The following is a 24179-nucleotide window of genomic DNA, read 5'->3' on the forward strand; positions in this document are numbered from 1 at the left end:
TTTTTCTACCCAGATGAGCTTTTCCCACAGCTACCTTTGGATATTTCCACACTGGGAACTCCACATTCTTAAATGGAATGAAGTCAGTCACTGTGGAATTTGACCTAGAAAGTATCAAATGCTTTTTTTTTTCAGGAAGTTTGTTTTCCAGTTACATTAGAATGTTATCAAGTGCCTTCTAGATCTACTTACATTTCTCAGGTGGCGTTATTGTAATAGTCTGTGCTGTAAATTCTTCATCAAAGTATCTGGTATCTGTCTCAGATGTTACTTGAGGCTTAAAAGGAGGTACAAGCTGTAAGAATAAAGAAGAATACTATTAACCAATTTCAACCCAGAAAAACTCATTTCCAGGCTAAAATTAGAGAGCAAATAATGAAATGAATAGTACAAAAGACTGAAGGCTGAGCCTCTGTGTGAGGCAGACATGACAATAGCCTAATCACACGGTGGTAGGGACTTGGTTCCACATAAAGTTTGAGGGACCATGTCAAACAGAACAATGGTGAACCATTGAAGGAAGGTACTGAAAATCCATCCTAACTTCTCTTCTGGTGACATACAGGCCAAACCACACGTGACAAGACACAGGCTCGTCCTGGTGCAGCAAAAGCACAAGCTTGCTGGCTTTCCTGTGGTTCTCTTCTTGGTGCCTGGCTGAAGAGTACAAGTTAGTAAGCTCGTCCCTACCTCACAGACGGGAGTGCTGCCTTTGTGCTGGTGTTTCTGTGGGGGAGGTGTAATGATGACGACAAGGGTGTGTTTGTTGTTTGTGCGTCTCCGACTCAGAAAGTGAACAGAAAAATGAAGCAGATGAGGACAGACAATGCTACAGAGGGCAGCCTGTGATTCGCACAGCCAGGAACACCCTGGGCAGCAACGTGACATTTGGAGAGGCTTTAAGCTCTCCTGTAATCTGTTGAAAAGTGTTTTAAGATGGATTTCAGCTTTTTTAAGTTACAGGTACCGTTCTCTCATCTGTCTCAGCTTTTCCTTTACTAGAAGGCACATTTAGATTTTTGGTCTCAAAAGGAAGCCCATGGTAAGAGCAGGGCAGGGGTAAGCAACACCCACTCCCACTGCCCCAGAGAAGTCCATTTAGGTTAAAAGAATTTCTCAGGGTGAACTTTTGGCCAGAAGGATGAGGATCTACTTTGTGAACATCTGTACAGTGGGGAGTCAGAAGGAAATCACAACCAGAATTCCAGTCTCCCAGTTCCCTACCAGGTATGGGCAATTACCACCTGAGTTTTCTAAAAAGAAAACCATAAATTCTCCAGTGTTCACTGCCCCAGTGTCCTTGTGTGTATGTGTGTGACGCTGGCAAAGAACCTTTACTTATGTCTGCATGGAAGAGCGACGGCTTCTGTCCATCAGGGGAGTGACCTGAGTCCAGCCATCCTAATAGAGCAGCAGGATTCTGCTCCCCAGTATTTTAGGTTTAATAAGCCTTAGTTTTATTGCCTGAATACTACCCATATTATATAACTGTTTTTGCAGATTGGAGGTCTCTAGAAATAAGGCCTAAATTCTGTCCAGCTTACCTGCAGGCTTGTAGCAAAACCAATTAATATGTTGGGAATTGTCTGTACGTTATTTCTCCCCAGTTTATATACTCATTCAACTTTTGTTATGCTCTTGAACATTTTTAAGCAGAAATAGTGGTTAATGGCTACCACACTGCCCATGCTACATAATGTGTATGAAATCAGCTGGAGGAGAAAAATTTTGATTGTTTTACTAGGTTCTTAAGTGAGGTCCTAAGAGTTAGAATGCGTGCAGCTTCTCCATAAGCACCACCCTAGAGGACTGGGCAACTGGTGCAGTGCTTGGGTTGCCTGCATCTCATATTGGAGTGCCTGGCTTGAGTTGTGGCTCCTCACTTCTGATCCGACTTCCTGCAGACATACACCCTGGGAGGCAGCAGAGGATGTGTCAAGTACTTGGGTCCCTCCGACCTATGTGGGAGACCTGGATCAAGTTCTGTGCTTCTGGCTGCGGGCTGGCTCAGCCATAGCTGTTGCAGGGGCCTGGAGGGTGAACCAGAGGATGGATGATCCATCTCTCTGCTTTCAAATAAAGTGAAAATGAGTAAATAAGTTTTAGATACACTTCCATAGGAACAATGTCTTTTTACTGCCTTGCCTTTCAAAAAAGTTCCCTATGCTTCACTATTGAAAACTTCCTTGATCTTTGTAAGTGGATCCTCTTCAAGTATAACTGAGGTCTTCAAATAACATAATTCGTCTGGCCTCAGACATGTTAGAAATAAATGTGCTTTCTATCCATGCTTTTCCACACCCACATGATGAAGTCAGTTTTTCAGGAGAAAGAGATTAAATAAGCCAGAATCCCCACCTAAGTTTGGCTGCTCTCTCATGTAGTTTCAAAGAGGTGAAAATCATAGCACCAGATTACTGTCTGTGGCAAAGCTAAGCATGCAAATATCTGTGTTGCCAGTTTTTTGGTTCATGTATGCCAACACAGGGTGATGGTGATAGCACGGTTTCTAAGTCAGTTAAAGTACTGTAATCACTTTCTCTGTCAGCTTTCCTGGAAAATTTTAAGTCCTGCTTTCTACTGTGTAAGCACCTGGAATTGGAAATTCAGGAAACACTATAAATACCTGGTAGCAGCATATGATTTGTTGCTGAAGATCTGGGGAGACTGACCTTCAAAGACTGTTTTCATACTCTTATGTTGCCATTACAATCATATGAGAAATATCAAATGACTTATTCATTTCTTTCTCTCTCTCTTCCCTTCAAATAAATTAAATTTTTAAATATATTTGATAGACAGAGACAGGTTGAGAGAGCTCCCATCTGCTGATTCTCTGTACTGATGCTCTGAAGCCCAGGGCTGGGCACTCAGTGCAGGTCTCTGAAGCGGGTGTCCAGATCCCGGTTTCTTGTGCTCCCTTCTCAGGATCTACATTAACAGGAACCAGGAATCAGGAGCCAGAGCTGGATATTGGATCCAGGTGCTCAGATGCGGCAGGTAGGAGTCTTAACTGCTAAGTTAAACGCCTGCCTCTCAAAATTCTAACAAATTTAAGAGACCTCCTTTTCTCTTTGTTCTTTTATTTACACTGTAAAAAAGCACACAGTATTTACTTTTAGAAATATAGTGAATGATAGTGATGTGGTAACACTGAAAGTTTGGTAGAGGATCAGTGTGGGAAGAATTAAAGGAGCTGCCAGTTTGCTGCCATTATATGCACCTGAGGCTACACACGTCAACCCAGCTCTAAACATGTCTTTTCAGTAAAATAAAATGATGGCTTGAGTGCAGAACTTTGATTTTCCTGTTTGGATTATTGAGAACTATGATTCTTACTTGAATTATTGAGAACTATTCAGTTTAATATGTTTCCGTTTAATCTGTCAGGAAAATATGTTTACAGTTAATGATGCTATTCATTAATTTAGTACATAAAAGCTGAGATTTACAGTTAAATGCTTCTGACTTAATACATGCTTTATCATTTCTTTTCTTTTTTTTTTTATTTTTGACAGGCAGAGTGGACAGTGAGAGAGAGAGATTCAGAAAGAAAGGTCTTCCTTTGCCGTTGGTTCACCCTCCAATGGCTGCTGTGGCCGGCGTGCTGTGCTGATCTGAAGCCAGGAGCCAGGTGCTTATCCTGGTCTCCCATGCAGGTGCAGGGCCCAAGCACTTGGGCCATCCTCCACTGCAATCCCGGGGCCATAGCAGAGAACTGGCCTGGAAGAGGGGCAACCGGGACAGAATCTGGTGCCCCGACTGGGACTAGAACCCAGGGTGCCGGCGCCACAGGTGGAGGATTAGCCTATTGAGCCGAGCCGCCGGTTATCATTTCTAAATGGAATTTTACCTTGTGTTGGGTGATGCAGGAGTGTTTCAAAAGAAGTGCCAGACGAAAGAAAGAAGAAAGGAAAGATACTGGTTTAAAACCAGAACAGGAAACTAATGTAGTGGTATGCTAGGCTGCAATAACAAAATACCACAGACAGGTGCTCTGAACAATAGAAATTTGTTTTCTCACAGCTCTGGAGGCTTGAGGTCCAAGATCACAAAGTGTGCAAAGTTGGTTTCTACTAATGTCTTCATCTTCTTTCCTTAGTGCTTGTGTGCCCAGATTCCCTGTTAAGAACACTTGTCAAGTTGGCTCACCCTGAGATCTCATTTTAATAATCACTTCTTTAAACACTCAATTTCCTAATGTAATCTGTTGTGAAATACTGGGGATTGGCCGGCGCCGCGGCCTTGCGGCGCTGGCACACCAGGTTCTAGTCCCGGTTGGGGCACCTGATTCTGTCCCGGTTGCCCCTCTTCCAGGCCAGCTCTCTGCTATGGCCCGGGAAGGCAGTGAAGGATGGCCCACGTGCTTGAGCCCTGCACCCGCATGGGAGACCAGGAGAAGCACCTGGCTCCTGGCTTCGGATCAGCGAGATGCGCCGGCCGCAGCAGCCATTGGAGAGTGAACCAATGGCAAAAAGGAAGACCTTTCTCTCTGTCTCTCTCTCACACTATCCACTCTGCCTGTCAAAAAAAGAAAAAAAAAAAAAGAAATACTGGGGATTAGGACTTCAATATATGAATGGAAGAGGGGGCACAATTTAGCCCCTTGTAATACAGTGTTTGAAATTTGCTCAGTTGTTGTAAAGATGAACTATATGCTGGGAATCTGCAAAAAAGTCCAACATCTGGGCATCCCTAATAATTTCTGTGGGAATGCCTCTATTCGAATGCTGGATGAATTCTTTCAAGCCTTACCCATTAACTTTCCCCATAAATACAATGTAGGGTCTTTACTTCCCTCTATAAATGTGTAAATCTTATGAGATTGTCTTCCTTTCTGTGTGTGCGTGTGTTTGTATTGGGCGGGGGGCGGGGGGATCTTCCAACATGAATATCTTGACTTTACTAATGTCTGCAGAAGCAATCAGAAGCAAAAGCAGTTTTCATCCAAAGTGCTGCAGTCAGAAAGACCATGAAATCAGGAGGCCTAGGTTTTTACTACTTCAGTTGCTGTATGTGTCTGATCTTTGGCAAGCCTTTTTACCAGTGTCAGCTTTAATTTCCTCATCTCTAAAAAGGTAGACAACATGTTCTCTGACATCCCACTCAGCTTCAATATTGAGTGATTTATTCATTTATTCAGCCAATATTGTCAACTGCTACTATGTGGCAAACTGTTTTAGGAATTGGGGATATAGCATTAGTTCAAGACAAAGTCCCATATGGGGCAAATGGAAAACAAATGGCAATATGATAAATTTAATACCAACCATATCACTAATGACAGTAGATGTAAATGATCTATATAGCACAATTGAAAGACAGAGATTACCATGCTGAGTAAAAAGGAAGAACCAACTATTTGCTGCTTGCATGGAATCAACTTTAAATATGAGACAAAAGTAGATTAAAAGCAAAAGAATAGAAAATTATATGCCATGCTCATTCTAAACAAAAAAAAATAGGGTGGCTGCATTAATATATGATTTCAAAGCAAGTTATATTACTTGAAATAAGGAGAATCAATTAATAATAATAGAAGAGGTCATTTCATAAAGAATCTAACAATGAGTTATGCATACTACAAAATATATGATGCAAAACTTAATAGAGACTATAGGACTATAGAGATTATAAACAATCCATGGGTCAAAGAAGAAATCAAGAGAGACATCAGAAAATAGTTTAAACTGGCTAGAAATGAAAACAAAACTTAACTGTAAAATATAGCTTAAATAGTACTTCAAGGGAATTTTATGGTACCAGATGACTGTGTTAGAAAAAGGCCTACCTAATGTCAGTGACTTTAGCTTCTATCTTAAGAAACTAGAAAAAATCTAAGACTAAGTGTACCATAAGTAGAAAAAGAAAACAAAGATTGGGACATCAATCAATGAAAAGCAAGCAGGATAATAGAGATCGATGCAAGGAAAAACTGGTTCTTTGATAAGATCTTTAAAACTGACATATTTCCGGCCGGTGCCATGGCTCAACAGGCTAATCCTCCACCTTGCGGCGCCAGCACACTGGGTTCTAGTCCCGATCGGGGCGCCGGATTCTATCCCAGTTGCCCCTCTTCCAGGCCAGCTCTCTGCTATGGCCTGGGAGTGCAGTGGAGGATGGCCCAAGTGCTTGGGCCCTGCACCCCATGGGAGACCAGGAGAAGCACCTGGCTCCTGGCTTCGGATCAGTGCGGTGCGCCGGCCGCGGAGTGCCGGCCGCAGCGCGCTACCGCGGCGGCCATTGGAGGGTGAACCAACGGCAAAAGGAAGACCTTTCTCTCTGTCTCTCGCTCACTGTCCACTCTGCCTGTCAAAAAAAAATAAAAATAATAAAATAAAACTGACATATTTCTGACCTGACTGTATAAAAGAGTGACAAGAGAGATATTAATACCATGAAATAGAGAGGTGATACTATTAAGGATCTGATGGGTATTTTTTTTTCTTTTTCTTTTGCTCCCCCCATAGGTATTAAGTAAATAATGTAGAATTATTATGTACAACTTCATGCCAATAAATTTAAGAAATTAACTGAGATGGACAAAATTGTTTAAAAATACAAATTACCAAGAAGAAATAGAGATTACAGATAACGTGTATTTGCTGAAGAAATTATGTTTGTGGTTAAACTCCCTCATAAAAGACTTGAGACTCGTATGACTCCACTGCTAATTCTGCCAAACATTTAAGCAATAGTATCAGTTGTGTACAGATTCTTCCAGGAAACGGAACATGAGCGAATATATCTCAACTCATTCTGTGAAGCTGGTACTTACTTGATACCAAAAGCAGAGGGCCAGTGTCATGGTGCTGCACCTTCAGCCATTGCTTTTGATGCTAGCCCCCCATATCAGAGCACTGGTTCAAGTCCTGGCTGCTCTGGTTCTGATCCAGCTCCCTGTTAACACACCTCTGTTGCCCATGTGGGAGATCCGGATGGAGTTCAGAGTTTCGAGTTTTGTCTAGGACCAGGAGCTTCTTCCAGGTCTCCCATGGGGGTACAGGGGCCCAAGCACTTGAGCCATCCTCCACTGCTTTCCCAGGCTATTAGCAAGGAGCTGGACCAAAAGTGGAGTGGCTGGAACTCCACAATCGTGCATTTGGGATGCCGACGTTGCAGGCAGAGGCTTAACCTACTAAGCCACAGCACTGGACCCTAGTTAAACTGTATTTTAAATCCTTACTGTCTTATACTCACAAACAACTCTGCTTACTTGAGACAGTATTTGATGTACTCGAATGGGGATTCTTGGCATCCCCTAGTGTTACACACAAAATTTTGTCCTTGGCTTTAAAGGGATCTTTGGAGGTGACTGTGACCCAAAAGGGATTCGAGTAACTGCCCCGGGGACTGACAGTGCTGGACTCAGCTGTGCTGGTCCTGCAGCAGGCATGGGGGTGAGGTTGGGGGAAGGAGGTCTTGGCTTGCCCAGGGTCACAAATGTCTGACCCACGCACACTTCGGATGACTGGGTGGGAGCAGTAGCCAAGAAGGAGCTCCTGCTTCTAAGGGCTCTAGCCCTAAGGAACAGGTGAGGTCTACAGGTTTCTTTTTAACATAAATGCCCAGTCTGACCTGGAGGCAGAGCACAAGCTCTGCTGGGTGCCATTCAGAACTGAACGTGCACGCTGCGTTAGAATACAAGTCTCACAGTCACAGAAACTGGTATGTTGTGGAGCAATTTTGCAGAAACAGCCACACACGATTGGCTTTAGATCAATGCATTTTCCCACTCTTACTGTCACCAATTTACATTAAATAATAAGGCAAAAATCTTTAAGTTACTGTCTAGAAAGAGTACATTTTAACAAATCAGGTCAAGCACAGTTAAAAATGCATGTTTTCAAAACAAAGGACCACATTTTAGTTTATGGCACATGTTACAGAGCATTTTAAGTCTCTGCTTTTTTGTCATTCTTTTTGTTCGCCATGTCCACAGTGACTGCAAGGTCTCTTTCGGGGATGGAACCAAATGCAGGTTCCAGTTACCAGCTGGTAATGGCTGCTAAAGAACAGTGTGACTTCTTTCTCTGCAGCCGGTAATCTACCAGGAACAGGTTCCTCTGCATAGAAGACCAGTGACAGGGAACATCTGGGCTGGGGGATGAGATTTTGGTGAGAAGGAAAAAAAATTAAGGGTTTTGAAAGCTGAAGAGGAAGAAGTAACAGTTCGATTTGGGGCAGAAAACACAGGGAGTCATTTCTAAGATACACAAGGAAGCCACTGGTGAAGAGACCCGTATTTACTGGGAGCTACTGTGCCCAGCCGTGGACTAATTAATGGAGTGATGAAAACCAACTGGAATCTTACGAAGGATCTGGAAGACATAAACTAAGTTTTCAAGGCTCTGGCTTCACAAAAGGACAAAAAGATGGAGAGAACACTGCAGAAATTCTCACACACACACACACACACACCCACACACCCTCACACCCTCACACCCTCCCTCAATTGGGTAGGACACTAGAGGCTCTCCTTGTAGGTGGGTACTGGATAGCTAATCAGAATGGTAAAAGGCAAAGAAATGACAAATGGTATTATCTGTTATCCTGGTAAATTCTCAGTTAAATGTAACTTTAAATGATCTGAAATACTCTATTCCCTAAGAAGTACAATAGAAATGGGGTTTTTTGATATCTCTTTTCAATGTTTTTCAGTTGAATTACAAAATATATGCATTGAAAAAACCTTACAGATCCAATCTGTTTCTTGTTTTAAAATGAAGAAAAAAAAAAAAAAAAACCCTGAAGTTCTCAAATCTCATACTAAATTTATCCTAAAGCACAATAATATGACTCAAATTCCAGTGAGTTTCAATTCACTCCTAAGTGTAGGCTCCATGGCAGGTACTTTTGTCTGAGAGCCTGGGTAAGGAGTCCACTTGGAGAATCCCCTACCACTTCTGAAACGGCACTCATCAAACAGAAATGTAAATATCCTGCTTGTTTGTGGGTTCCTCCACTAAACCGTGAGCAACTTGAGGACAGGGACCTTATCTTAGTAATATTTGCATGCCCAGGATTTAGTATAATATTTGATAAAGACGGGTAAGCACTAAAAGTTTGCTGAATAAACACTAGAAAAAAAAGAAAGAAAACATCAGTATGCCATAGGAAGAGAAAGGTCCTGTTTGGCATGCAACAACATGTAATTAGCAAACACTAAGTTTGGTTTTTTGTTGTTGTTTTTTTTTTTTTTTTTGACAGTCAGAGTTAGACAGTGAGAGAGAGACAGAGAGAAGCCATCCTCCACTGCCTTCCTGGGCCACAGCAGAGAGCTGGATTGGAAGAGGAGCAACCGGGACAGAACCCAGCACCCCAACTGGGACTAGAACCCAGGGTACCGGCGCCGCAGACAGAGGATTAGCCAAGTGAGCCGCGGTGCCAGCCGAACACTAGCTTTACTTCTAGTAATGGCCAAGCCGCTCTGATGGCATCAACCCTCCAACAGACAGTTATAAACTCTGGAAAAAATAAGAAAAATTACCTGAAGCTTCTGGGAAACAACTAAAAAGATGTAGGTATTGAAGGAGGATTGGCACTAGGCAGAAGAATATGGCACTGAATTAATTTCCCATTTCTGTGGCTTTTTAAAAAAACCCTTGCCATCTCTCTTCTGCTAGTGTTCCTGGTATATTCCTCCAGCCTGGCTTCACTTATGAAGACAATGAACAGTCACTGTAACATCCGCGTAACTTCCACCAGTCACCAAACTCTGACTAGAATTTTCAACCACAAAGTAGAATGTCAAGTTTCAGAGGAGCTCCACTGCAACATCTGTATGCCACTGCACCAAGGATTCTGGTATATGTTGCACAACCAACTTCCATTCTTGACCATGGATATTTTCCAACACTCAGTCAAGCCCTTCCTGTTCTTCCTTCCCTGCCAACAAACTTCCTCTTCCCCCTCTCTCAACCATTCTCTCATTCCTAATCCATTTCCACAACTCTAAGTCGCCTCAGAATTTACAGACAGCCACATTCATTCTTGCTCTCACTCCCAAGGTACTGTCTATTTCTAGCACTAAGACAATTCCAACTGAAACATTAACTCAATAGTACCCAAACCAGCTATAATCTTCCTCCTTTTTCTATCTCCAAGTATTTTCTCTAGTATTGTCAGATTAAAATACCAGTTCCTGTTTACAATATCCATGGAATTCCAACGCCTCTGTCATGTAACACTTGGATATCATTGCAGTAGTCTCTAAATGAGATTCTCTTTTCCAGACTCTTTTCCCGTAAATCTATACCCCAAAGAACTAAGTGGTCTAATCAGTTCATGCCATTTCCTTAATGGGTCAAGCCAACATAAGCACTAAACTTTCCAGAAAACTACACTATATGTACAGGCAACTCTTCATTTTTTGCATCTAGGTTCTATCCACCATGGATTTCTGGTTCCTGAAATCAGAAGACCTTCACGCATTTTATTCATCATTACTTTTTTCTTGCATTTCTCCTTTTCTGAAATGTCACATGTGTCCCATTTCTAATTCTGTATTTCCTTCAAATGCATTTTTGCACCACCATTTCCAAACCCTGGGAGATCATGCCTTTGAGGAATAGCTAAATTAGCCTTAGAAAAATAATATGGGATGGGCATTTGGTGGTGAGGTTAAGACAGCACTTGAGGTACTGGCATCCTATACTGCAGTCCCTCAGTTTAAGTCCTGACTCTGCTGCTAATCCAGATTTCCACTATAGCAGATTCTCGAAGGCAGTACGTGATGGCTTAAGTAGACAGGTTCCTATGACCCAACATGGGAGACCCAGAAACTATCTTTTTCTATTTCTGTCAAATAAAAAAATTAGAAACATGTTTTAAAAAAATAATAATATAGAAAAAAATGATGCAAGTAGGGGTCTATGTAAAGGAAGGGAGAATGTTAACAGTAAGGATGTAGCATTTTTAGTCATTTCAAAATAAAATGATCTAAAACAGGACCTAATTACCTTGTATTGTGATATTTATTAATATGCTAAAGTAAAATGTTAGGAAATGAGAGCATAAAGAAAGGAAAAGAGAAGCACATGCCACTGCACACAGTGAGGTGGTAATCACTCCAGGTTGACTGTAGGAAGCTAAATGTGTTTATTGTAAACTCTAGAAACAACACAAGGCTCATTGTTTAGATGTCAAGTCTCCCTGAATTTACCATTAGAGTCAACACAATCTCACATAAAACCCCAGACTGACAAATTGGACAGAAAACGTATAATGAGATCTGTAAAGAAATCTATGTAGATAAATCCATACTATAAAATATTCTGCCAGAGAAACTTAAACCTGAAGGTACTGAAAGGATCCTAATCTCATACATGACTCAAACAACTGTCCACTTCCACAAAGGAAGCAAGAAGCAAAGTCAGGACCAGAGCCCGGCTCCACCACATTTGGACCACAGGCCTCCTGTGACTGAGGTCAGTCCGCCTTCCACTCTGCCTATGGAATGACTTAGATCTCTTCTAAAGATACCAGTATCTCCTGATGGGCCTTCGTTTCCAGATTTGCTGCAATGCATAGAATGTAATAAATCTAGCAAAATATCGCTTCTCGGCCTTTTGGCTAAGATCAAGTGTAGTATAAATCTAGCAAAATAATAAATTTCCCAATGCTTACTGATAAAAATACCTGATCTCAGAAATGAGTTGACCTCATCAATGTTACATATAATTAAAGATACAGGGCTCTATAAAATATTTGATTTTATAAATTAGTTCATAACTTACACTGTCAAAAAGCACTCGAGAATTTTTACTGAATTCATTAAAATAGCTACTGGAATCAGACTAGTTCCCATCATTAATTTCTTATTTGTTGTATGATACAAAGCTAAATGGGGCCGGTGCCGCGGCTCACTAGGCTAATCCTCCGCCTGTGGTGCTGGCACCCTGGGTTCTAGTCCTGGTCGGGGCACCGGATTCTATCCCAGTTGCCCCTCTTCCAGGCCAGCTCTCTGCTATGGCCCGGGAAGGCAGTGGAGGATGGCCCAAGTCCTTGGGCCCTGCACCCCATGGGAGACCAGGAGAAGCACCTGGCTCCTGGCTTCAGATCAGCACAGCGCGCCGGCCGAGGCGGCCAGTGGAGGGTGAACCAATGGCAAAGGAAGACCTTTCTCTCTGTCTCTCTCACTCTGCCTGTCCAAAAAAAAAAAAAAAAAAAAAAAAAAAAAAAAAAAAAAAAAAGCCAAATGGACCCGATCCAATCACTTTTTTAGAAAGAGACTCCAAATGTGAGGATGCTGCTGCCATGCTGCAAGTAGGTAAGGATGGCAGAAACACCAGCGCATAGGTGACATCCAGGACACCATGAGTAAGCCTATACAGGTACTGGTCCATGAGGAACACACTGTTCAAGGAAACATGGCCGTCTCCCAGTTGTGCTTCATTATAAAAAATACCAGCTTAACATCTTTGCTCAAATGAAGTGGCACCTAACTTTATCAACTGCAACAACTTCAGCTAGCTTCTCTGATCTGTAGGTCTCTTGTGGCAACTGCTTTTTCCCTGCCCAACTTGCAGGCTCCTCTCATTCAGGTGCTGCCAAGAGGCCAAGCACATCAAACACCCTTCCTCTGGGCATGTGAAGCCAGGTGGGGCAGAGATGGGACAGCCTTGCTTCTTTCCCGGGACGCTGGCTGGGTTTTCAGCGATTTTCCTGAATGCTGCCAAACAGCATCATGAGTAGTTGAATGTTAACAAGGAAACCTTTGTAGCTAACTTACTCTCTTCATACGCTGAACGTCTACCCTCTCTGCCCCTTCTTTAAATGATGCTCCAACCACTATCTCTTAAAGAAATGTGGTTCCCCACCCCTCCAGCCTATGCAAAAGGAAGGACCCGTGCCTTGAGGGGATGATACTCAATTGCAGATTACAGTTCTGTGTACCAAAGAAAACCTCAATCTTTCTTTGCAGGTATGATCAAAGTGTACTGATCTGATGAGAACAGTAAACAGCTTGAGGCTTTCCACATATCCATGCATCATTTAGAGTACATCATGGATGACAGGCAGAGAACATAAAATTGCCCACATGAAGTTAAGAAACACTTAGAACATGAAAAAAAGGGTTACTTGCTTCTCAAACACATTATGAAGGATCCAACCCCCACCACATGGTAGAAACACAAGATATGTCAGGTGCTAATATGATAGAACCATTTTAAACTCCTAGTTACAAAGAATGGAAAGAAAAAATACCATATTCCTAGGGCCAGCACTATGGCACAGTGGGTTAACCCACAGCTTGTGATGATAGCATCACATACCAGAGTGCCAGTTTGAGTCCTAGCCACTCCACTTCTGATCCAGCTCCCTAATAACGGATGATGGCTCACATACATGGGGCTCCTGTCACCCTCATGGGAGGTTGGGATGGAGCTCAGGCTCCTGGCTTTGGCCTGTCCAGCCCTGGCCATGCAGCCATTTGGGGGGGGGGGGTGGTGGTGAACCAGCAGATGAAAGATACCATCCCACCCCGGAACTCTACCTTTCAAATGAAATAAATCAATAATAAACAAAATCAATTCTTTAAAAAAAGCCAACTTTGCAGAATATGTAATTAAAGATAAATTTTAAAAAGACAAAAATAAGGGCATGTGTTATGGTATACAGCAGGTAAATCCACTGCCTGTGACACCAGCTTCCCACATGCACTCCAGCTTCAACTGTTCCACTTCTGATCAGCTCCCTGCTAATGCACCTGGGAAAGCAGCAGCAGATGACCCCAGTGCTTGGGCCCCTGCACCCACGTGGGCGACCTAGAAGAAGCTCCTGGTTTTCACCTAGCCCAGCCCTGGCCCTCATGGCCACCTGGGAAGTGAACCAATGGATGGAAGCTCTAACTCTGCCTTTCATATAAATAAATAAATAAATCTGAAAAAGAAAGATGAAATATGAAAAATACCATACTCCCTGTTACCAATAATATGACAGAGAAATGAGGTTATGTGTGTTACTTCCTCATAGCTCACATGATTATTATTCTACTTTTGGGAGTTAATATAGACAAAAATACTTGGCACAAACACACCTTACGTAAATGTGTTTACTGATTAATATTTAAAAGAAAAATATGGAAAACTGAATAAGCTGAAAACTAAAAATAATTAATAAAAATCTTATAGTAATAACTTTATATAAACACTTGAAGATCAACATCAACAGATATTAACAACATCTGAAGGAATTAAAAAAGATGGAATGAACACAATTTCCTGTTCCTGAAATTAAGCAAAAATTGTAGCCCAAAGACAAATAAGCAGATTATAATAAAAATAAAGCTATATATACTTAGCAGCATCCATTTTGCAAGCAATAAGATTACTAAAAATAACAAGTCACAAATAAAACAATAAATTTACAATTTTGTTAAAATATTAAACTAAATGTCTTTAAATTCTTTTTAAAATATACTTGTACAAATGAATCTGAAGTATTCAGTTTAAAATTAAAGATAAAAGTAAATTTTAAAATTGTGATTTCTTTGCTATGAAGTTTTTCTACAGAAAAATACAACATTGGATGTTAATTTTTGCTTAATTAAAAAAGGAAAAATAAATTATTATAGAGGAAAAAAGAGAAAAATAAATTCTTTAACTACTTTGAATACAATTTCAAGAGTTATTTGAGAAGTCAAAATTATAGATAAAATATTAGGCTACAAATTTCAATCACTTAAACATCAGATTTAAAACAGAAAACACTATTATATTATTACATTTTATCTTATACATTTTTTTCTATACTTTCATTTTAGCACAGTAGCTAAGAGATACATACACCATGCCTTGAAGATATCCTACCTTTTTATCATATACATCTTGCCAGTTTATTCCAGAAAAGAAACTATGTCTCATAATTTCTTTTGCATCGTCTGGTCCTCCACCAAGGCTATGAGGACAGAAATAAAATCAAATGAGTAAAAAAATTTCCATAAGCCCAATACAGAATAAAGTTTTATGAAAGTGCAATATTTTTGGGATAAATAACAATAAAATGTAAAGCTCTTACTGTGGGATCTAATTTCCTTAACATGCTATTATTAAGAACTAACTTCACCACAATTCAGTATTTGGAAAAGAGCAGAGGCTTTGGAGGCAGACCTGAAAGAGGAAACCACTTTGAAACTGACAATGAAAAGGTTATTTAACCTCAGTTTTCTCATCTGTAGAGTGGAGATCACAGTACCTACCTCATGCAATATCAAAGAGTTAGAAGTAATATAGGTAAACACCTAGCAAAACAAATGGCATTATCACTGACAATTCTATAAATCAAATTCCTTTTTAAACAACTCAAGTCAAACTGTATCCTTGTGAATATAAATCTGAAATAATTAAATGACTGGTCATAAACATAACCTGTGGAACAATGCTATAGACAGAAACTCACAGACTACTTATCATACCACAAATGAGTTCCACCAAAACACTATTATTAATCTATTAAATATCATTACAATGTAATTTGTAATGTAACCTGCAATATAAATTAAAAAACTTAAAAAGACCCCAAACTCCTATTTTTATTAACCAGTATCTGACACAGAAAGAAATTCAAGTGTTTTCAGGCTCCTCGGTTTACCATAGTACATATTAGTTGCTAAAAATGAAAGAAAGAAACCAAGAGGGAGAGAAGGAGGAAAAAAGACAACATGGGAAGAAAGAAGAAAAGAAAGTACAGGAAACTTAATCAAATCTTTTACTGATATAAAGGAGATGAAGCACATTTACAAAGACAGTAAAATACACAGCACTCTCTACTGTAAATTGGCCAACTGACTCACACAGAGAACTTGTAAGTTTTGGCTGAATTCCAAAGCCACTTATGTTATGATGTGAACATTGATTGATTTTTTTTTTTTTAATGTTAAGGATACATTAGAGACATATATCAGAGTCTCACTTATTTGCTAATTGCAAGAGTCACTTTTTTTGCTGAATGGTTAATAATTTTGGAACAGTAGGAGGTGAACACTGCAGCCAGCTGAGATGCCCACAACCCAAATCAGAGCACCAGTTCAAGTACTGTCTACTCTGCCTCTGATCCAGCTTCCTGCTAATGTGCCAAGGGAGGCAGCAGGGAAGGACCCCTGCTACCCACATCGAAGACCTGGATGGAGTTCCAAGCTCCTGGCCTTAGGCTGGCCTACCTCTGGCTATTCTGGGCATTTGGGGAGTGAACAAGCAAAAGTTATATATCTCTTGCCCCTCTGTGTCACTCTGCCTTTCAAATAAATAAATAAATAAATAATGCTTTTAGAACAGTGTAAAGTATTTACTCAATTTTTTGGTCATTTACAATGTAACAGATGTAAATTCAACATACTTTTAAATTTAATTTGCAATATTAACACTTCTTCATCACTTTCCTAAGTCTAAACAACCAACAAAACAACAAATTAAACGCCAACTTACTGGGGCTGGCATTGTGGTAAAGTGGGTTAAGCCGCTACCTGCAACGCCAGCTTCCCATATGGGTGCTTTTTTGAGCCCTGGTTGCTCCACTTCCGATCCAGCTCCCTGCTAGTGCACCTGGAAAAATATCAGAAGATGGCCCAAGTGCTTAGGCCCCTGTACCGATGAGGGAGACCATGAAGAAGCTCCTGGCTTCTGGCTCTGGTCTGGCACAGCCCTGGCCATGCAGGGAATGAACAAGTGAATGTAAGATCTCTCTGTATTTCTCTCTCTCCCTCTGTAACTCTACTGTTCAAATAAATAAAATAAACCTTAAAAAAAAAAACCCTTAGCTTATAGCACTGGCCAATTCTGGTGTTATAAATGCCCCCATCCTGGCTAATTTTAAGCTACCAATGTAACATCACTCAACACAGAGGTGGGAAGAGATGCACAATAATAAACCATTATATATTATTTCCATACAGACACAGTAGACACAACTTCACAAACTTAGATTTTAGTAAAATGTAACAAAACAAATTAAGGAAGGGCTGATAAATTTTGAGTATTTATTAACCTATACTTCTGTTATTCTTGACTTATTTTACATGTTTACATAACTTAATTTTTAATAATGAATATATTAAACATCCAGCTCACAAAGTTCCTGAAAATTTAACAACTGTTTCTCATAAGCCAGTATATACCAACTTCTACCCCACTATTTAGGAAGAAAAACTTTTATATGGGTCACAGAAAACAAATAATTCCATAATTGGAATGAATTCTGGTTGTCAAGTATAAGAAACCCACCACCGGGAAGGACCTTGGATCCTCTGAAGCACTGTCACAATAGAAAATGAAACAATCAGCTGCCTGAGTATCTTCAGTGGTTCCCACAAGCTGGGTGAATTCTCTAAATGAACCCATCCCAGAGATGGGACTTTTGGATGGGATCAGGTCCCAGCAATTCTGTATTTAGTTCATGTTTAGCACACTAGTCCCCACCCTCACTCTTTTTCATTCTACTTTAATTTGCACACATCTCTACCCGAGCGGAAGGCAAACTCCTGGGAAGGTAGAAATCAGTACAGGATTAGCCAAAGGCATTCAGAAAAGCACAAGCACCGGAACACATTTCTTAGAATTTAATATTTGACAGTATGCATCAAAGTAGTCTGCTTGAGAAAGATCAGAATTCCATCATATTTCATGCCATAGTTTATTTCAACACTGTGTTCAGCTGAAGTGTACTTCAGATGGTACATTTGGGAGGAGCTGGAGAGCAGAATCACCATCATTCTGCATAGGAAAGGTTTTATCCAGCTTCAGTTATTCCTTTTTGTGTAACACCTCAGTTCTCTAGCAATAGTTTGGCTTTGGACATAGCCAGCATTTCTTCTATATTTATCAAATACAAATAAAACTAAAACATCGGCCATGAATATTATGCAAAGTCTAAGAATACAATCTTAAGACTGCCATTTCAGAAGCTGGGAAAGATTCTTTAACACAAGCTTTCTCAAAGTGTGAAAGTGTCAAAAATTTCAATGTCAATGACTCTCTAATATACAATTTAAGAATTCAAAACAATATCAAAATATGCTTTGAACTGAGACATTTGTGCTTCAGAATATTAAACTCCAATATCAGAATGCCAAGCTAAACCCTCCGATGCTATGGATTCTTTAGCATTAAAAACATCACAAAATTCACATTCTCCTAGTATACAGAATACAACATGAGATCATGCTTTGAAGTAATCAGGATTAAGAAATAAAAGCAAACTGATCCTTGACACTTAAAGAGAAGTGACAGTAATCCAGTAAAGAATTCCAGAAAAATGCAGGCAGTATTTCAAATAGCTGAGTAGGAAAAATAAAGGTACATTGTAATGCTAGCTTGGAGTATGTTTCCAAAGACTTTCCAGAGGCCTTTGTTGGCTTTCTCTTCTTTCTTTACCTGTGAGTTGTGATTTTCCCCAGTATTGTGCCCTGGGCCATCTTCTCTTCATACTTCACCTTTTCCAATACTTTCCTGGCTCTAGCTACCTCCTGGATGTCTATGGCTTCCACAGCCACATATTCCACTACTCTGCTTCCTTTAAGCACTGCTATTATTATTTCCAGCTGCTTACCTAACTTTTCTATTCTTGGTTTACTGCTAAAACCTCAGACTCAGCAAATCCAAAGTTACTATCAACACCTACTCTATCCAGCCTCCGCCTTAGCGTGCATTCCATCTGTTAATGACACCCTACTCTCCAGTCCACCCTGTTCCTCAACCTCAGTCACTCAACTCCATGCACAGCTCTTTTATCACTGCTTTGGGAAGGACTCCATCTCTTAACCAGACAACTCAGAAGTATTATTAACTACTGGGCCAGCCTACCCCTGAGCCTTCCCTTCCATGGCAAAGTCACCAAAGTCACCTTTTAACACCACAAATCTAACTACACCACCCCTCACTTTAAATACTTGCAGCTTTTTATTCTCTTCTGAATGAAGATTAAATATTTTCAAAGAAACATAAGGCCCTAACAATCCAACATATCAGCTTCCACTTCCAGTGTTACCCAACTCTTATTCTACACTGCGGCACTGAATTTCTCAAATGCCATGTTCATTTGCAATTCTAGCTATACTGTACATGTAAATTTGTCTTCTTGAATACCACTGCAAACTCCAGCTCCTCCATGAACCAGCCTAGTCCTCTAAACCCCTAGAGAGGCTCAATAATTTCACTACAATTTGTACATAATTTGACCTGAGCATCTGTGAACATGTTTTGTGTCCCACTTTCTTCTACGAACATCTAGAGCAGTAACTTGCTCATCCTGTGCATCCTTGCACTCCCAATACTTCAGTGCAATAGTGGAGGAGCACAGTGCCATGTATTATCAAAGAAAATCTCAGACAGCAGAAAACACTGCATCTCCTCTTTTGAACAATAATTATTATTATGGAAAAATAATCAAAAATTGTCTGACATATATATATATGTATATATATATGTATATATATATAAGGCCACTAATAATCTAGAAATTTACTTCACATCTATTCACAGTTCTTAACCACCTATTATATTCTATCTAGGGGATGGAGGATGGGCTGATAATTAAAAAATGAATGAGATATAGCCATGAAAAGCAAGTACAAGTCTACTTTACCAGCCACTCATAGAGAAGACCTCAAAGGAAAGGGTGATCAAAGTTACAAGAAAAATTCAGGAAAGAAAAATTCTCTGTCCTTGAATCAAGTCAAACCTTTGGTATCAAAGTCAAATATATAAAATGGAAATCTTTCCTCAATTTAAACTACATATCAACGTGTACTGCTCATGACATAACTGTGAAATAACCATATTAAATAACCACATTTCAAAATCTAAACAGAGAAACTGTAAATAATATACATAAGAACATCAAACAGGGACTAAGAAATTTAATTTCTCTTCTTATGCTACATGAATTTTCTGTGAGACACTGGAAAAATCAATGAACTCCGTTGTAGACCTGTGTTCTCTCCTTAACCAAATGGAATTGAGAATACTATCTAGCCTATAAAGCAACTGAAAAAGCAAGGGAAATAATGGATGTGAAAGTGCCCTAAAAATGAAAGCAATATGACCTTACAAATACTCATCTAAGATACTATCTCAGTTCCTAGGAATATAAAATACACTTTCCAAAGAAAAAGATGCTGTTATCTCTTATCATGCTTATTTTTGCAGAAGGAAAAATCATGTTCTTTATAAACTTAAAATCTTGAAACATTCAATGGAAATCATTTCTAAGCAGCCATAGCTCAAATTTTAGGAGTCACTCATTCTTTCATTCATTAATGCAATCAAATAAAAATGACCGACATCAATCCTAAACAAAACACTATGTGAGGTGTGAAGGAGAACTCAATAATACATGTATTCATCTATCCTCTATGTTTAAAAACTAACAGCCTTTCAGAGAAATACTGGTATGCACTGATACCTAGATTTGGAAGGATGGATCTTACACATACATATAAACATATACATTAAGGAATACTGAAAAGTTAATAGTCTTTTTTTCTTTTTTTTCTCAAAATACTTATTTGTCTATTTGAAAAGCAGAACTAGAGAGAGACAGAGAGAGAAAGAGAGAGAGTGAAAGGTCTTCCATCTGCTGGTTTACTCCCCAAATGGCTGTAAAGGGCTTCTTTTAGGTTTCCCACATGGCTGAAGGGGCCCAAGCAATTGGGCCATTTTCTGCTGCTTTCCCAGGTGCACAGCAAGGAGCAAGATCAGAAGTGGGACAGTCAGGTCTTGAACCAGCACCCATATGGGATGCCAGTGCTGCAGGCGGTGGCTTTACCTGCTACACCACAGCACTGGCCCCAACAGTCTTTTTCATATATCATTTATAGCTCGTGTGTGACTGAACATATAAACATGAACTAAGAGTCGTGTGGTTCATTCAGCAAAGCAGCCAAGGCTATAAGATTCCTTGGGTCATAGTTGTAGCTACAAAAACAAAGTGTACAAAGATTTATTTATTTATTTATTTTTTGCCATCAATTCTTTGAGACATCCATGGAAAAAGAATACTTTCAAAGGGCAATCAAAGTAGTTCAATATGCTCACATGGGTCAGCTGTGTGAAGGACGTATAGAAACAGGCCTACTTTTTGTAAACTGTTAATAATCAGAAATACCAAGGCCAGGAGACAAAGAAAGAAGAAGAAGCCTCCGATCTCCACAGTGCCATGCAATAAGGCAATGAAGACACTGTTCACCCATGATACGCTTAATGAAACTCTCAAAAATCCTTATTTGGTAAATCTGCATAAAGCTTCCAAGTTAGGAAAGAGTTGAGGAAAATTTTTAAATGTTCTATATTATGCAGTTAAAAATAAGTCAGTATCTCAGTTGGAAGATGTCTACATCAAATACATTGCTTCTTGGAGTTAGTTATATTTGAATTAATTTCCATATCACAATTCCTAACTACATTCATCAGTAACTCGCTGAGAACTGTTTGAGACTTACCGTTTATTTGGATCCTTTATCAAGAGCCCTGAAAGCAATGATTTTGCATCTGAAGAAAGTGTTCGAGGAAATTTAATGTCTTCCATTAGTATCAGTTCAAAAAGTTTCTCATGGTCCTGGTTGTAGAACGGCAACCTCCCACACATCATTTCATACATGACAACCCCGAGGCCCCACCAGTCTACTGCTCGGCCATAGTCATTGTCTTCTAACACCTAAAAATGAAACCAGTAAAAAGATTAATTATTATATATTTGGTTAACTTTTAAGGCATAATTTATAACACACAGGAGTTTTATATAAAAATGAGCTTCAACTTTGAAAGCCTAGAAAGTCTACTCTGAGATTCTGACATTTAACCTATGAAGTATCCTAGAGAAATCATACCAAATTTGTAGACTATTCAATAAAGATGCCTAAATGATCAGTGCACAGTAAAGGGGAAAGGGCATACCAAAAGAAGTGATAAATCCCAAGAAGTTGAATAAATAAATAAATGAAAATTTTAGCTTGTATATTTGCATATTTTCTGTTAGGCCTACTTAATGTTTCATTCTGGTTCCATGAATGTGAGCTTTAAACAACAATTTGGAGCTCGGCTGTGTTGATTTCAGAGTAAATAATGTACTGTACATATTTTCGGCATTAAAATCAAAAGGGGGGGAAACACACACAAGAACTAATGAATACAAATTTCATAGTGAAAGACTGGAGTAAAGAAACAAATGTAACAGAGAAGAGAATGAAGAATGATGACATTACCATATAATGTGGGATCCTACAGGCTTAAATTCTTTCAGAACTCTCTAATCAACAACATGAATATGAAGGTTATTGTTGGGTTACAATAAATTTCAATATTCAAAGCTTTAGTACCTTACAACAAAAATTTCTGTCAAACACAACAAAAATCATGACTTAACTGAGATCTGTGTGGTATAATAGCCTTACATTTCTTCCCCAAAATACTTTACATGCGAGTAAATTTCATCAGATAGGAAAGCATCAGTTTGGCTATATTAGAGCAACCCATTCAAATTGGTAAGCGGTAATTTACCATTTCTCCCAAGAAAAGTTTGGTTTTATCTTTTTTCATTTGTTCTTTTCCCATGAAATATTCCTCATCTATACAGAGCTATCAGTATTTCACTTTAAGTATCTTAAAGCTTACTTTATTTGATCCTTTCAGCTTGGGTAAAGCCAGATCAAGAAAACTACAGACATGAATTTTATCCATTTAAAAAAAAAAACTGATTACATAAGAGAAATTTGGTAAGAGCAAAGCAGAACTGAGTTCATGTTCCAAACTTTTTTCTTTTTAATCAAGTTCTTTGTTGATGATTACTCCTATATGACTTTCATTTAAAATTTGTCAAAAAATTCATATAATTATAGATATCTGGAAGAGTTACATTATAAGTATAAGTACTATGAAAGGCGCTGTGATAGGGTATTTAAAGATGAAGGATATAATTTAAGAAAAATTATATTCTTTAAAGTATCAAAGTTTATTGCAAGGCAGAAGAAAACAAGGAATCCCACTGGTAAGAGCTGAACATCCATTTCCTATATTTTTCCAGAAATTTTCTGTTGAATCACAAACCAAGGAAAATACTCTGAAAGAATAAATTTTAGCGTTCATCATTAGTCAAAAACATATTTCAAATTTCTACTTGGTTGAAATGGTTAATATGAAAATAAATAGAAAATAAGAAGTAACCTTAGAAAAAGCACAAGAAATTCAACTTATCCACTTAAGCTAAAAGGATTGCTATACACAGACGTTATTTTGAAATACCAGTGACTTCATGATTTAAGGAACTATCTCATAGGCAATTAGTAAAAAGTACTGTTTGTGGCTTTTATTTAATTGATTTAGACTTTACCTAATAACTAAACATTTAAAATCTAAGTAAGCTCTAACTGCATACAAAAAAAAAAAAAAAAACACAAAAAGGAGCCAAATGTGGTTTTTAACCTCTTTTTTCATAAAACCATAAAAAGCATAAAAGCTGGATTAACTGCCTCCCGAACCCACATTTCACCAGCCGGGTTCTCATCCCCAGCTGGCAAAACTGGCAATCCTTTATTTTTGTTTAAATACCTGGTTTGCAGCCAGAAGGGAAAGTGAATACATAAAATGAGGGTTTTTATTTTTGAAGAGAAATAAGCAACCGAAAAATAAAACTGCATTGTAAAAAAAAATCCATCTGACATAATAAATTTTATTTTAGCTTTGTAAAATGAACACTGATTCTCAAATAAGTGGCTTTGCTTCTGAACATACGTGCTTTAATTGATATACAGATACAAGACACCATAATTAGAACTGTTTGCCATATCACTTGGTACTGAACAATACTGATGCAATGTATTGTCTAATCAATACATAAACATAAGCAATGCTGAGGAGGAAAACACCTCAGTCACCCTTCTTTATCTAAAGACTTTATTATCAATCAATCTGGGAAGATTTTTCATTCAACTCCTACCTCCAAAGAGCTATCAGATGAAAATAACAATAAGAGTGATTATGAGATATGAATATATAATAGAAAATATGTCCCCATTTTCTACTATCTCTTTTTCTTTCCTTTAAATCTAAAACATTTCAAAACACAAGTACTCTGGAAATCCCCAAGAGAATTCAAATCCAATAGCTTTTTTAGACCATTTTTGGAAGATAATTTTTCTTCCTTAGTACTTTTTTTTAATTACTGTAACATGAAGTTCATATTCTTTA

General features: G+C 39.0%; 1 protein-coding gene and 1 pseudogene across 1 annotated transcript in view; one reads left to right on the forward strand and one right to left on the reverse strand.

Moving 5' to 3' along the window:
* Positions 1-24179, reverse strand: part of AKT3 (AKT serine/threonine kinase 3) — a 309299-nt gene that overhangs the window by 9647 nt on the left and 275473 nt on the right. The window contains exons 11-13 of the mRNA XM_062210714.1: positions 21437-21651; positions 14814-14901; positions 193-295 (exon numbers count right to left, since the gene is read on the reverse strand). Of these exons, the coding sequence (XP_062066698.1) occupies positions 193-295; positions 14814-14901; positions 21437-21651 (406 nt within the window). The remainder of the gene's footprint in view (positions 1-192; positions 296-14813; positions 14902-21436; positions 21652-24179) is intronic.
* On the forward strand, positions 11555-11719 carry LOC133774080 (U2 spliceosomal RNA; annotated as a pseudogene).

Source organism: Lepus europaeus, chromosome 14 (genome assembly GCF_033115175.1).
Source record: "Lepus europaeus isolate LE1 chromosome 14, mLepTim1.pri, whole genome shotgun sequence".
In the NCBI taxonomy this organism is placed as follows: domain Eukaryota; kingdom Metazoa; phylum Chordata; class Mammalia; order Lagomorpha; family Leporidae; genus Lepus; species Lepus europaeus.